At 40.0% G+C, this 14,675-nt stretch overlaps 1 protein-coding gene across 1 annotated transcript in view; it reads right to left on the minus strand.

The window, feature by feature from the left end:
• Positions 1 to 14,675, minus strand: part of LOC145979805 (growth hormone-regulated TBC protein 1-A) — a 55,628-nt gene that overhangs the window by 25,804 nt on the left and 15,149 nt on the right. The window contains exon 2 of the mRNA XM_083112818.1: positions 11,783 to 11,984. Within this exon, the coding sequence (XP_082968944.1) occupies positions 11,783 to 11,984 (202 nt within the window). The remainder of the gene's footprint in view (positions 1 to 11,782; positions 11,985 to 14,675) is intronic.

Consider the following 14,675-nt stretch of genomic DNA (forward strand, 5'->3'; position numbering starts at 1 on the left):
CAATTTGTTACAATAAATGGACACTAAAAATGAATTTTGACGTATCCAATAGTTCTTATTTTTACGTTCACTAGCTTTCCACCTTGTTTTGATATACACTGGCTGACAAAAAAAGTGAAGCACCCAGAAGGAGTGGTCGAAGATTACCCCATTTCGGTATACCTGCATACCATTGATGTATGAGTAAATGATTAGATGTACAAGGATCTGTAATGTGTAGAACGCCCACCAGAGGGCATTTGTGACGTCACCTCCTGTTGCTGATAAGGTGGGACCAGTCACCTGCTGTGAGTCAGACAGTGCAGCACGAAGTTCAGAGAGGAAAACGAAGCACCGGCAATGCCTCGCAGACGCATTAGACAGCCGATCTGGCAATTGACAGCATTTGACAGAGGCTGCATTGTGGGACTGCATGAGGCAGGTTGGTCGTATCGGGCAATTGCCAGGCATGTGGGCCATTCAGATGTCACAGTGGCCTGATGTTGAAATCAATGGGTACATGAGGGCACCCATACACGTCGTGCAGGTTCAGGTCGACCAAGAAACACCACCCTGAGGGAGGACCGTCATATGGCGCTCCAAGCAGTGCGGGATCCCACAACTTCGGCACCCGTCATCCGAGAACATGTACTGGACACTCTACAACATCCTGTGAGTTCCCGCACAGTGTCTCGACGACTCGCATCTGCCGGATTCGGGTCCTACCGCCCCATGCGCTGGTTGCCGTTGACACCACAACACCGACACCTGCGGTTGGTGTGGTGCCGTGCTCGGGAGGCATGGACAGAGGACGAATGGCGTCGCATCATGTTCAGTGATGAGTCCCGCTTCTCCATGACCTCCGATGACCATCGTGTGCGGGTGTGGCGGCATCGAGGGCAGAGGGCACATCCTGCCTACATTGTGGAGAGACACACAGGTGTGACCCCTGGCATCATGGTGTGGGGAGCCATTGGATATGCGTTCAGGTCACCTCTAATAGTGCTTCGGCAGACTTTGACGGCACAGCGATACATCACAGACATTCTGCGTCCACACGTCCTACCCCTTATGGCACAGCACCCTGGGACAGTGTTCCAACAAGATAATGCACGCCCACACACAGCCCATGTGACTATGGACCGCCAAGAGCATGTTGAGGTCCTCCCGTGGCCAGCACGATCCCCGGACCTCTCCATCATTGAACATGTGTGGGATGACATTGGACGGGGACTCCGTCCTAGTGCCAACCTGCGGGATCTGGAGGGACAGCTGCAACACCTGTGGACGAACGTGCCTCAGGAGAGGATCCAAAGGCTGTTTGACACTATTCCGAACCGCATAAGGGCATGCATTGCGGCCAGAGGGGGTGCGACACCCTACTGACCTGGCGCCACCATTCCACCTGTAACTGCCAACGGGCTTGACTCTTGCATCCTATATTGTAATCAGTTCAATAAAGGTACATGGACTTTCAGCATATGTAGTTTCATTCACGTCCAACCACTCCTTCTGGGTGCTTAACGTTTTTTGTCAGGCAGTGTATATATGTTGAGAGCGTTTCAGTTTTCGTGACTAGACGACCACGAACACGGAAACCAATATTAAATCTCGACGATTAGATAATCTGGGAAGTATATGGTATGGTGGGGATTGGTGCTCGTGATCCACGTTAATTTCGGAGTCAGCGCAAGGGGGCCAATTATATCTGTGGTCATCGTTTTGGAATGAATGGTGATTTTACCACAGTGGCAATAAATGGTGGAATAGAGCAAAAAAGAGGAAAGGGTTGTGGGTATTTGAATATTCGTACAGATCTAGTTTTTTTTTTGACAACCAACCTTTTTTGTGGCTCTATTTTTTTTGGCCAGTGCTGATGTGAAGTGGTCGTGGACTTACTGGTATAACAAAACCTATTTCATATTTTTGTTTAGCTTCCAAAATTTATACCACTATACTCAAAGGACGCAACCACGTCACAAGTCCGAAGGAAGACCGTCATGGCAGGATGATCCACAACCTGGACCATCTGTACACCATCGAATAAGAGGTCATCATTTGCGACAGTGACAGATGGTCCAGGTTGTGCATCATCCTGCAGTGACGCTCTTCCTTCACGAAACCACCGACTCCAGAGAGATAAACAATGTTCCCCATGCACTGCCATCATTCGACGGTGAATATCTTGTGCACTAGCACCTTCCGCCACCAGGAAATGCACGACTGCTCGCTGCTCTTCCTTACTGGCCTCCATGGTATGCCGGACGGCAAGTCCCTGCACATCTGTACTTCACAGGCTCACACTCGCATTGCTTCCCACAAGCTTGCGACGTGACTGTCATCTTCCGGGCAACTACTTAACCCCCTTCCAGTGGCATCACGGCATGAGGTGGCCTGTTTTCCACTGACTGACCCTTATAGTAGAGGCTGTAAGACCCTCCAGGAGGGGTTTTGGGTGTGCACGAAGTCCTGGATTTTGATCAGGTATGTGGTTGATAGGTAAACAGGGCTGGTTTCGTATGTGGAGGAGTCTGCCAGCTGGAGACTGGCTTCAGCCAGCTAATGATGAGATTTCAAGACCACTAAGGTGGGCCTCTTGTCAGCCAGGAGTATTTGGATGTCATTTATTGTGGAGGAAGGCATCTAGGAATGAGCTGTCAGAGGTGGGAGTGGTTTGGTAGGCAGGGAAGGAGGAGTCAGAATTGATTTTGGTAGAAGCTCTGGGAAAGAAGGTGAAGACTGGACAAGACAGCCATTTCAGCAGTGGCGAGTTCATGGCTGGATAAATTAAGCCGGTCTGGTTACTTTGAGATGGGTTAACGTCGTTGGTAACTATGGACCTGGTAGGGGTGGATTTGTCCTAGGACTGCAATGTTTGAGAGTGCAAATTTGGTTTGGGAAGGGGGATTCAGTAGTGTTGCAGGGGGATGAGGAAATTACAAGGAAGGATCAGGTAATAGTGGACATGCCGATTTGGGAAGGATTGATTGATGGATTGATTTGGTGTTTTAAGTTCACTTTATGCACAGTAAGGCTAACCGGGACTGGACCTACAGTTTAAAGTGGGATCCGAACCACTATGCACCTCCACCGGGTATTGAACCCGGGACCCCTTGATTACAAGGCAACGATTTGGGAAGGAATTTGGGTGGAAGTGGAAGAGGACAGCGAGCCTAAAATTCTTGACAGCAGAGATTGGACAGTTTTTGAAGTTGTTAATTTTTTGGTGGCTATCACCTGGGATCAACTACAAAACAACAACAATATTTTCGTTAGAGACTGGATGGAAATTGAGAGTTTTGTGGCATGACGTAGCTGAAATTCATACATGGCATGGGTAAGTTCAAGAGTACAATTTCTTGCTAGTAAGAAGATTGTGAGTTTTATGGAGGGGGCATGACAGGAATAGATAGTTTAGGTGTAAAGCTGGACCTTGCACATTGATTTGTAACGATTTTCAGTATTTATTCTATTTATAATTTTTATACTGACAAACTTGTTACAACTCCTTCCTTGTTGTTCCATTATGCGATATATGCTCAAAATACATAAATGAATTGGAGTTAATTGCATCACCTCTCAATAGATGGCAGCACGTAACCTTCTGTCAATTCAAACCGGTTGTCACGCCCTCTGGCAAACAACTAATGAGTTTATTTTCCTGATAGAGCACACAGTTCAACGGTTCTCTCTCGGGCAGTTGCAAGGGCAAGCAAGTTCTTTCCGACTCCCCCTCGCTGAGCAGCAAGTATTACGTAATGCGGAAGTTTTTGACTTCAACGTACGAGTGGAACATAACGTTTTGACAGGAGGTATGGCATAGTTTGAAACGGGCAGTTTTAAAAGTAAATCTACGTAAGTTGTCCAGTGCACGCTTATGTACGAAAGTTGTAGTTATGGAACAAATGAAGTCTACATACGCTGAAATTCGACAAAAAGATGCAATAAGGTGAAATTCCAGTTGCTGTGATACGTCCCGCGTGTTACTAGTCATATCCCTTTTTCACTACACGCTGGCTACTTAGGACGTAAGATGGTGGTAAGGAAGAAAATGTGGAAAGCCGTTATGTACTAGTTCAGGTATGATTATTTTGGATTATTAGTGACGTAGTTTGGTGGAAAGATACATTTATGACCCAACCCCTCTTTGAATTGCAAATCACTGTACTGACTGTTTAAATTTTTGAAAAGTGAAACAAACTATAATTGTGCAAAAGTAAGTAAATGCAAACTTTAAATTGCGATATAAGCAAAACGAGAACATTGATTAAATATGGCCTTTGGTGTAATTTGGTAACTTTTGTTTGAACTTATTGAATTTGGAATACATACGTAAAAAACCACGTTCGTAAAATCAAAGAACACAAAAGTGAAAGTGCAAGTAAATTAGAGAACGCAAATAAAAATTGTTGAATTAAATATTTGGTTTTGACTAAATAAGTTCGCAGATCACAAAGTAAAGAGAACGTCGTGTAAAGTGAATTGAGTTAATCCTGACGACACAGTCATTTTAGCCCACGTTGTTTTTCAATACTGGTTTACCTTCTCCTATAATCGAGTCTAACCCTTTATCTTTGTGAGCAACTATTGCGTAGTAAATGAATAAGCATTAATTTGCGGAACAAGAAGGCACATGAGTATATTTGATTAAATCAAAATGATACGTTAGTCAAATTGTAAGTAAACGCTCATATGAGTAGTTAGGTTGATTTTGGCGTTGAACGCTGGTAAGATAATTTTGCTAATTAAAATTACAAGGAACATCTCTGTATTTGATTTTTAGTATGTATATATATATATAAAATAATAAAAAAAAACATGCACATAAGATTTATGTTGTAACTTGTGTTAGTTATGTTCGCAAAAAGGTTGATGTATTTAATTGCAAGATTGTAGTAAACTCTCATGGTACATTAAACGTGCCAAATGAATTGTAAGTAAATGAGCAATTTTATACATGTCAGCATATGATACAAAATGAATTACGAAATAATGCATCCTTGAACAAGGATATCTGTAAAAAGTTATTGCTACGAAAACAAATTGTTGTTGCATATACACACACATATATATATTTAATCAAAAACAAAAATAATCTTCTCTCTTGTTACTTGTTATATGAGAAATGGAATTATTGCAAAATTACGTAAATTGAATAAACCTGTTGAATTGTTGAAACTTGAAGCTTACCTCTTGGTTATTTCCAACCTGACATTAGATTGTCAAAAGTTGACCTCAGTAGAAAATCATGCGTAGTTAAAGGTGATGGTAGATTAGTTAGTGATATAAGATCTGGGTATACATAAGTGTATGATAATCATGACATATGTTGTAAAATGCAAGTTCACAAACTGGAAAGTCTCATGAATATATTTTTTGATTTTCAGGTGAAAACACTCTGTTCTTATTGTATTTCAATCGCGCAAGCTTTATTTGGGCCCAGTGCAAGACTAAACAATTGAAGTCCTTAGTAACCTTGAGGTGTTATGAACCACATGACAAATACCTCACACTTCCTACGATTTTGTACGTTCTACTAATTCTTGATTAAAATCCCAGCCTCCAATTTAAGATAGTTATGGTAGCTTCTCCCTTTGATTAAAATTAAAGTAAGTATATCGTTACAGAACTCACACTTCTATTTCTGGCATCTTTCTTTGACTAAAGATGTGACCCGCGACAGTGAAAATTTAAATTTTTCCACTGTCTTGTTAGTGTTTCCTATTTCCTTCATATTTGTATACATATATGTAAAATAGATATCTCGATAGATAGATATATGAAGGTCAATGCTTCTCTCTCTTTTACTTATTCACGAGCATTAGCAGAAAATTTTCAGTTCTCCTTGTACTGGAAAATGATTCCCTACTTATTCAAATAATGCATTCAAAGCAAAATTATCTTTACACCTAGAAATGAACTGCACTCAGTGCCATAGAAAACTTGCCAGTAGAGCATGTAATGGGTCAAGTTACTATCTAGCAAACAATAACACTTTGAAACATCATCTAAGTACAAAAATATTATCAGAAATGATACATAAGAGAGTTACTTAAAGTATCATCATCTGAAGTTAGTTCCACATTATGCTGTTTAAAAATTAATGAACATATATACAGTACAATTTTAAATCTTGTAACTTGACTTATTACATTCATTAAAGCAATTTTAATACAACACTTTTTATTGTCTATGTAATGCATTCCACAAGCCAATCTAACCCCGTACACAACACAAAACACTACACTTGAATACTACCTTTTGCTTATTAATATACTTTGGTCAAATGCCAGAGCAAACTCAACTCTACCTGTTGAATATTCATGCTATCGTGGCTGTGTATATCAGATGCACCCACAGAAACACGTTGCTTTTATTAAGCCTGAAGCCTGCAGAGAAATAACCTTCGTCAGGACATCTTCAAGCTACCAAGTAAAAAAGTTTTTGCTCAGGTTGAAATGTAAACAAATGCTTGGTTCATAAAGGCTGACATAAATCAGCACAGAAATGGGAAATTTACAAGCTATTAATAATCTTTTGTTCACTGCACTGTGTTGAAGGATTTGACAAAATCATTCATTCAATAACTACTAACAACTTTAAAAAAAGAGAATTCAAATCAAATCTAGGTTCTACTATATTTTAGGATGAAACTTTTTCCAAAGTGCAGTAGCATCACAAGCATCATTGTAGCCTCCTACCATGGCCTAAACAAGATACATTATGTACTTGTATGTACTCAAAAATTCGGATAACAACATGTGTTAACGACATGTAGCTGGCCCCCGTGGCAGAGTGGTTAGCACATCACACTACGATGCCAGGGGTCCTGGGTTCGAATCCCAGCCTGGGCATGGATGTTTGTGAGTGTTCATTCATCAATTTCATCACTTCATCACTCATCCCATCTTCGCAAACTAGCGAAACTGGCACAAAAATGCAAAGTAAAATAAAGCAAATCAATCAAATGACAGGTAGGCTTTCAACCTGCGAAATTACATAACTGAGCACCGATTTCTCGATAATTCTACAATTCATTCCAATCTGAATTCAGATTTTCTGTTCTCACAGCTGAATGTAAATATTTGATAATACAATGTTTATCTGGAAATCATCCTCCAGTGAGCTGATAAAATAGAACAAAAAAAAAAGGAATGGGGAGGGGGAAGTTGGTATATACATTTATTAGAGGGCTGAGGCGATACCATTTTAACCGATAGCCATACCGACACTCTCACCAAGTCCCACCAATACTAATACTGATACTTGAAAATTGTAACCAATTAAAAGTTATTGAAAATATAGATTAATTAGCTGATTGCCCGGCATTGCCTGGGTGTAAAATGCACTTGGAGTTGAAAGGCATTGGGAGTGTCCCTATTCATCTCAGCGGCCCCGAAAAGTATGGATTCCACACTAATATCGATTATTTTTAAGTCACCCCTATCCACCCCCACGACTAGGGGTGCCAGGAGTGTCTTGGAGTTGAATGGCATTGGGAGACTCACTATTCATGTTAGCGGCACGGAAAGTATGGATTCCACACTAATATCCGTCATTTTATATGTCAGTCCCTTCCCACCTGCATCCCTAGGGGTGCCAGGGGTGTCTTACCCGACCAGTATTTCTTTCCAGATTGTAAGTCATATGTATACCAAGTTTGGTAATCTTGAATGTCACCAATTAGCTTAGAGACTCCGAAAACTATGGATTCGACACTAATCTAGGCCATTTTTGACATTATATTTTTCACCCCCTCTCACTCCCCATCCCGATAGGTGATGAACTTGGAGTTGAACGGAATTGGGTGAGTATTCTACTCCAATTACAAGCAGCAATTTACCAGAGTTATGCTTCAAAATATTAAAAAAAATAAATGAGAATACAAAAATATCTATTATTGGTGCATAAGTCCTCGCAACTATTTTTTTCCCCGTGAAAATGTGGGACCGGCACAAGAGTCAGAGATATAGAAATGGAAGAGGGCAGTGTATGGTACTGTGGAATATATGAACAATGCAAATTATATCTAGGCTGTTCGGAATTGATTGAGACTGTATTCCGTGTGCCTATATGCAATAACCAAAAACGGAAGTGAGGGTGATGTGTAACAGTGGTGACCTTGGACTGTGTGCCACCTAAGTTTCATTTTCCAAGCTGCAGATGGCACGACGTAACCCTATAAACTATTGGGCATCAATGATATTGAAGCTACGAATACTCTGATTTTATAAAGGCAGAATCTGACTCACTCATAACCCAAATAAATGAAATGATAACAAACTCATTCAGACTATTAGATGTAGATAACCGGACAGTGTTGGTTCATTTGGTGTTTTAAGTCCACTTTATGCACAGTAAGGCTAATCAGGGGACTGGACCTACACTTTAACGTGGGATCCAAACCACTATGTGCCTCCCACCGGGTATCGAACCCGGGACCCCTTGATTACAAGGAGACGATACTACCACTGCACCTTCGGGGAGGCCCTTCATGGAAGTGAGGTTGTCATTTAGGTGCTTAAGGAAAAGTCACCACAAGTAGGGGCATGGGGTAAAACCAACTCTATCTCTTTTAATGGAATTAATATGTAGCATATTACCTATATACCAATTATGAAGATTTGATCCAATCCAACGGCAAACAGATACAGTACTTAACAACACCAGTTTGAGAACTGTTGAAAAACAGTCTGCTACAGAGTTCATCAAAGTCTGAAGCTACTTTCTAACCAAGAGTGGATTCATTTTTTTACAATTTCTTGGTTAATATTAGGGATGTGCCGAAGCCGATTACAGATGTATGAAAATCGGCAGAAATTGACATATCGGCATCGGTATCGGAATCAGCAAAAATCCGATATTTAAACCGGTACAGATTATACTAGAGTTTTACCTTCTAATAAGTTTTATATTCTAGTTTTGTAAGATTTATTGAAAATTTGGTTATGATTCGTCATTATTGTAGAGTTTTTGTAATACAATTATTTCAAACTCTCAGAGGATCAACCTAACTATAAATCTGAAACAAAACAGTATATTGCTGAACCAGGATCTGCTGTTGTATTGGAAATTCAAAAATGAGTATTGAAACCTGAAGCAAGTGCTGAGAAAATACTTGAGCATACCTGCTGCGTCAGTATTCAGTGATTGAGTGTTCAGTGTTGCTGAACAGATTTGCGATAAGAGAAGAAGTAGGTTACTTCCTGAAGTGCTTCCAAATCTCGTGTTTCTGAAGTTGAATCTGGCAGAACAGGAATTCATTTTGCATTTCAAACAAATGCTTGTGTACTAATGTTAAATCTCTAGGTTCATATAACCTTTTGTAGATGCAACTGTACATTCGTATCTCTTGTGAATACATATGTATATGCATATGATATGCAATAGAAATGTACATACGAAATTTATTTTGGTCATGCAGAAAATAACATCCCATTTCTGTTTAATAATCTTTATGTATCGGAATCGGTTAAATATCGGCATCGGTATCGGTTCCAAAAATTATCGGTGAGTACGTCGGCATCGGTAAATTTTCAGCTTCGTCACATCCCTAGTTAATATAAATTTTAAAATGCTTCAATCAACATGCCTACCTACACATGCAGTGTAATGAGGCCATCCATGCATGAGCCACTGAAAATATCCCTGCACGCTCCTGATCAATGAGTTTGCAATCCAAATCCATGCCTTTTGTATTTTGCTCACATACGTAAGGATAACAAAATTTACAATTCTAGAAGTTTCAAATCTGATAAAATTTGCATGCAAATTTAGCAATAAACAAATAGAATGGTGCCATCTTACTTGGGGGCAATTTAATTGTATAGCAACAATTACAGTCAACTACTGGCTTTCATGAAGTAGAAAAAATTAGATTAAGACAAAGAAGAAATGATTGAAACATTACTCTATAGTTGCAATTATTCATTTCATCCATGTATTTTTTATCTTGATATTTGTTAAAAAAATAATAAATAAAAAAATGTGCAATTTAAGGGTGGGGGTGAAACTCAAAAGATTTATTTGTATAAATTATGTGGTGTTATTCAGTTTTCAATGAAGATGTATGTTGCCTTGTGAATGTCAATTTCATCATGATGGTTTCAAGTATTCAAAAGTGGAAGAAAATTGCATTAAGGAAAATACAAAACAAACAACAGGTGGATTCAATGAATTTGAAGATGTCTGTTGGTAGGTTTAATACAGCGTGTCCAGCTTAAAAGTCCAATAAAACAAAAATCATTATGTGTAATATTTAACCAAGAGCACCTTAAGCCTTACTTAGTTTGAAAGGTAATCTTAAAATGTTTTTTTTTTTCTGCACTTGCAAAACAACAGCACTCGTTGGTTTGCTCTCGCGAACTGAATTGAACAGTCGTAGTGTCAGTAGCTATGTGGACTCTTGGGAGTTTTGTAAAGTCACAAGTGTACCAGACACGAGTTTGTGACCTTGATCTACAACATCGCATTTCTGCTGCAATCCGAAATGTGACTCCAGTAATGCTGAACAACACATAGAAAATAATATGCAGACACAAGAAATTTAACATCACTGTGGGATTATTGAAACAAGCATTGAAATTCCTACAATGCATATCCTTTACCGAAAGGCAACCTCCTTATTGATGGTGGTTTAACATGCAGCAATGAGTTAATAGGTTTTCTTTTTTTTTCTTTAGGTGGGGGGGGGGGGCTTGAACTTAATCTCAATTGGGATTTCCATTTTGTTTCAATGAACAGCAACCAGCTCGGGTCAATAATGTTGAATGGTAGACTTTCAATCTTGCCATCAAAGGTTCCATGTTCAAATCCCAGTGTGTGCATGTACGGGCATCGGGAGGGGGGGGAGAGGGGTCAGTGGACTCCCTTGCAAATTGATATTGTTCATTTCAAGATACAAGAAAGTCGAAAGTTTGTTCCCCTTATTGTTAAGAACAGAAGTAAAGTTCATTTAGTTAGTATTCGAAGAGAATAATCAAAGTAAAAATGAATTGGATGGAAAACATTGAGTGAAATATACACGAACAAGGTTATATTCTACCATTTCATCATCCAAAGAACAAATGGTTCTACAGTTTTCAAAACTCTAAGAATTACAGTTGTAGGTGAGAGGTCACACAACAAATTTTATGGAAAAAATCCCCCTAACATTTAAAGCCTTTTCTTGAACAAGACGTGGAAAGTTAATATCAAAATGCATTTCAGATACTAAATACAGAAAATAGTTGTGTTGGTATTCACTCGTTTTTGTGGATCGAGTCTTCCCCTTTATCTAATAATTATTATTATTATTATTGAAGAGGTTTTCTCGGGCAATCAGCCAGGTGATTGCCCGAGAAAACCTCTTCAATATGCGTTGCCAGGAAAGCTTCAAGAATTATTTCAATTATTATTATTTCAAATAAAATTTATTTTTGTTAGTTTATAATATTTATTATTTTACTACTCTTCAACTTTTATTATTTGGCCCCCCCCCCCATGCAAAAATTTATAGCGACGCCCTTGTGTGCATGGATGTTCTTTCTGAGTGTCTTTCCATCAATTTCATTATATCGTCACTCATCATCATCATTACAACTAGCCAAAAGTGGAGAAAGGATGCTAGATGATAATAATACAAATACTACAATCCAGCAATTTACCAGTTTCAGGACCACTTGTTCACTTTATTTTTTAATCCACTAAAATTTGAAATCTAAATATGCCACAGTCTCAAACGACATCTTGTAATTAGAGTTACATAATGTTTTATATTTTGTACAAAGTTACCTGTCATATAAAAGAAAAGTAAAAGAATTACCTGCCCCCTGTATGTTCCTGGAATTCCTTTCCTAATGTATCTCTTGACGGTGAGGTTCCTTTTCAGGGATTTCCCATGTCCTATCAATCCGCTCCATTTCTTTGCCCTCTTTGTCAAAACATGAAGATATTGTTGCATGAACTCTTCATAGCTCTCATAGTCAAAATCATCTGGTCTTTCAAAACCATACTCGTCAACCTTGCTGCAAAACATGAACAAATAATACTTATTATAAGCATGAAATGCTCCTTTCTTGAGATAAATCGGTAGTTTCATTTTTTGTTTGTAGATACAGTGTATCATAAACTTCCCAATAGTGGGCTCTTTTCTTCTTCAGTAACTGAAGAAAGCTGATCAAAAACTCAATATGCCGACCAAGGAAGAAACTTAAAAGGCTGTCGCAGAGAAGGTGAGACAGATTTTTTCCTGGCTTGGCAACACTGCGTATGGTTTCGGCACTAGTAGGATGACTCATTCTGTTTCCGTAGCAAGTTGTCACATGTTGCGAAACCATGTTAGTGAGCAGTTGTGTTGATTTATGTGGAACGTGTTTCGTTTACCCCTCCAGGTTTTTGTGTATAATATTGCTTTTCGCAATAAGTATTCAAGATGAATAGCGACATGCCATAAAATGTTATTGGCGGTTAGGGAAAAGTGCTGCGCAAACATATGCGATGTTTCAACAGGCATATGCCGATCAAGACAGACTGAGTAGAGCCACAGTATTACCAATGAGTCATTGAGACTCTGTGCCAGCACGTAGCAAAAAAGAGACCGCATTTGAAGAACTCCTTCACAACGCATGCCCGCATACCACGTGGGCCTTTCAGGATTACGCAACGAAGAGAAAAATATAAATTTTCCCGCATCCAGCAGACAGCCTAGACCTTGCACCCTGCGACTTTTGGCTATTTCCACTTTCAAAGGCCGCTTTACGTGGTCGTAATTTCATGATGAACAAAGAAGTGATCACCGCAGCGCAAGTTTTCTTCAGTTCGCTACCTGACAACGAATTTTCAAAGACATTCACAAAGTGGCAGGACGCGTGGACACTTGCTTAGCTGTCAATGGTGCCTATTTTGAAAAAGATGTATATCTACTTGATATGGCTGATTCTGAATAAAAATTTTGTAATTTGTAATTTTTTTGATTAATTTTAATGATTCTTGGAGGGGTTCATGTACATGCTTGTCTTTTAACTGCTACGCAGTCACGACTTTTTGACCTATTGCGCTAATTTTGGTCTCAATCGGCAGCTAATGAACCAAATTTTCACCCTAGTACATTTGCTAGCCAATGGAAGTCGCCGTTTTCCTATACAGGAATTAGTCTCACCTTCTCTGCGACAGCCTTTGTATTTCTAAAACAAACTAAAAGTTATGTTTCAACAGAGAAACAGGACATGACATAGAGTGGGATGAGGCTAAGCAGATAGGAAGGGAGAAGAGAATACTAGTGACAAAATTGAAGGAGGCCAAGGAAATAGAGAAGAAAGGAGAAGACAGAATGAACTGGAATGGGGGACTGAAGATAAACAAAGAATGGGAAAAGGTGTTAGAAAGAGTGGACAGGACAAGAGCGAAGGAGGAGAGAAGGAAGAGGAATGAAGAAAGAAAGAAAGGATAAGGAAAAAGAGCATGAGATAGGAGTCCAACCACGTTTGTGTCGCCCCAGTCAAATCTGGTCATACTTCCATTTGGAAATAGGGAGTTCAACATCTGCGTGTGCATAAATTATCTATGACTTGCACAAGATTCGAATGTTCGGGAATTAATCTGCATTTCATAAAGATAACAAAATTAATAATTATGCAAACGTTTTTGGCATTGGAAAAATATATTAGAAAGGTACGTTATTTACAACTTTGATTATTTTATGTAAATATTGTAAAAATCTAAATTGTATGATGTACAAGGGTCGTTCAAGGTTGACCGGGACTTTTATTTCTGCAGAGGAAATAGGTAGCAGAAGAAACACCAAACTATGTCAGTTTTTCAAAGTATTCTCTGTGCGCGCCGAGGCACCGTTGCCATCGTTCTGGCAGCTCCCGAATTCCTTTGGCGTAGAAAGAACTTGGTTGTTGTCGTAGCCACTGGAGGACATCGCTCCGCAGTGCTTCGTCTGTCGTGAATTTCTTCCCTCGCAGATGGTCTTTAAGGGGTGCAAACAAATGATAATCACTGGGGGCTAAATCTGGACTGTAGGGGGGATGGAGCAGAACTTCCCAGCGCATGTCGGCCAGAGTTGTTGTTGTCACATTGGCCGTGTGAGGGCGGGCATTGTCATGGAGAAGAATGACATTTCCAGACAACATCCCAGGTCTTTTCTTGCGAATGGACTTTCGTACAGCACCACTCAACAATGTGGAGTAATACTGGGCATTAATCGTGCTCCCTTTGTCCAGAAAATCCACATGGATAACGCCCTTCATGTCCCAGAAGACACTTGCCATGATCTTTCCAGCGGACGGCTGCGTTTTGCTTTTCTTGGGGGGCGGGGAACCTTTATGCCGCCACTCCATGCTGCGTCTTTTGGTCTCTGGGGTTGAATAGTGCAACCATGTTTCATCACACGTGATGATGGATTGCAACAATTCATCACCTTCTGCTCAAAACCGATTCAGAAGCTGTTCACAGACCGTCCTGCGTGTCCACTTCTGATCGAATGTCAGCTGGCGGGGAACCCACCTTGCACAGATTTTGCGGAACCGTAAGTGGTCGTGAATGATTGTCTCAACACTCCCGACACTGATATTCACCTCGGCAGCAATATCCCGCACTGTTACTCGCCGGTTCTCAAGAATCATTTGCTCAACACGTGCGATATTCACTGGTGTGACTGCAGTCGGGCGAATGTGTCCATGCGCTTCATTTGTCACCAGCTCCCGTCCTTC

This window comes from Lepisma saccharinum, chromosome 26 (genome assembly GCF_977018435.1).
Source record: "Lepisma saccharinum chromosome 26, izLepSacc3.1, whole genome shotgun sequence".
Taxonomy (NCBI): Eukaryota; Metazoa; Arthropoda; class Insecta; order Zygentoma; family Lepismatidae; genus Lepisma; species Lepisma saccharinum.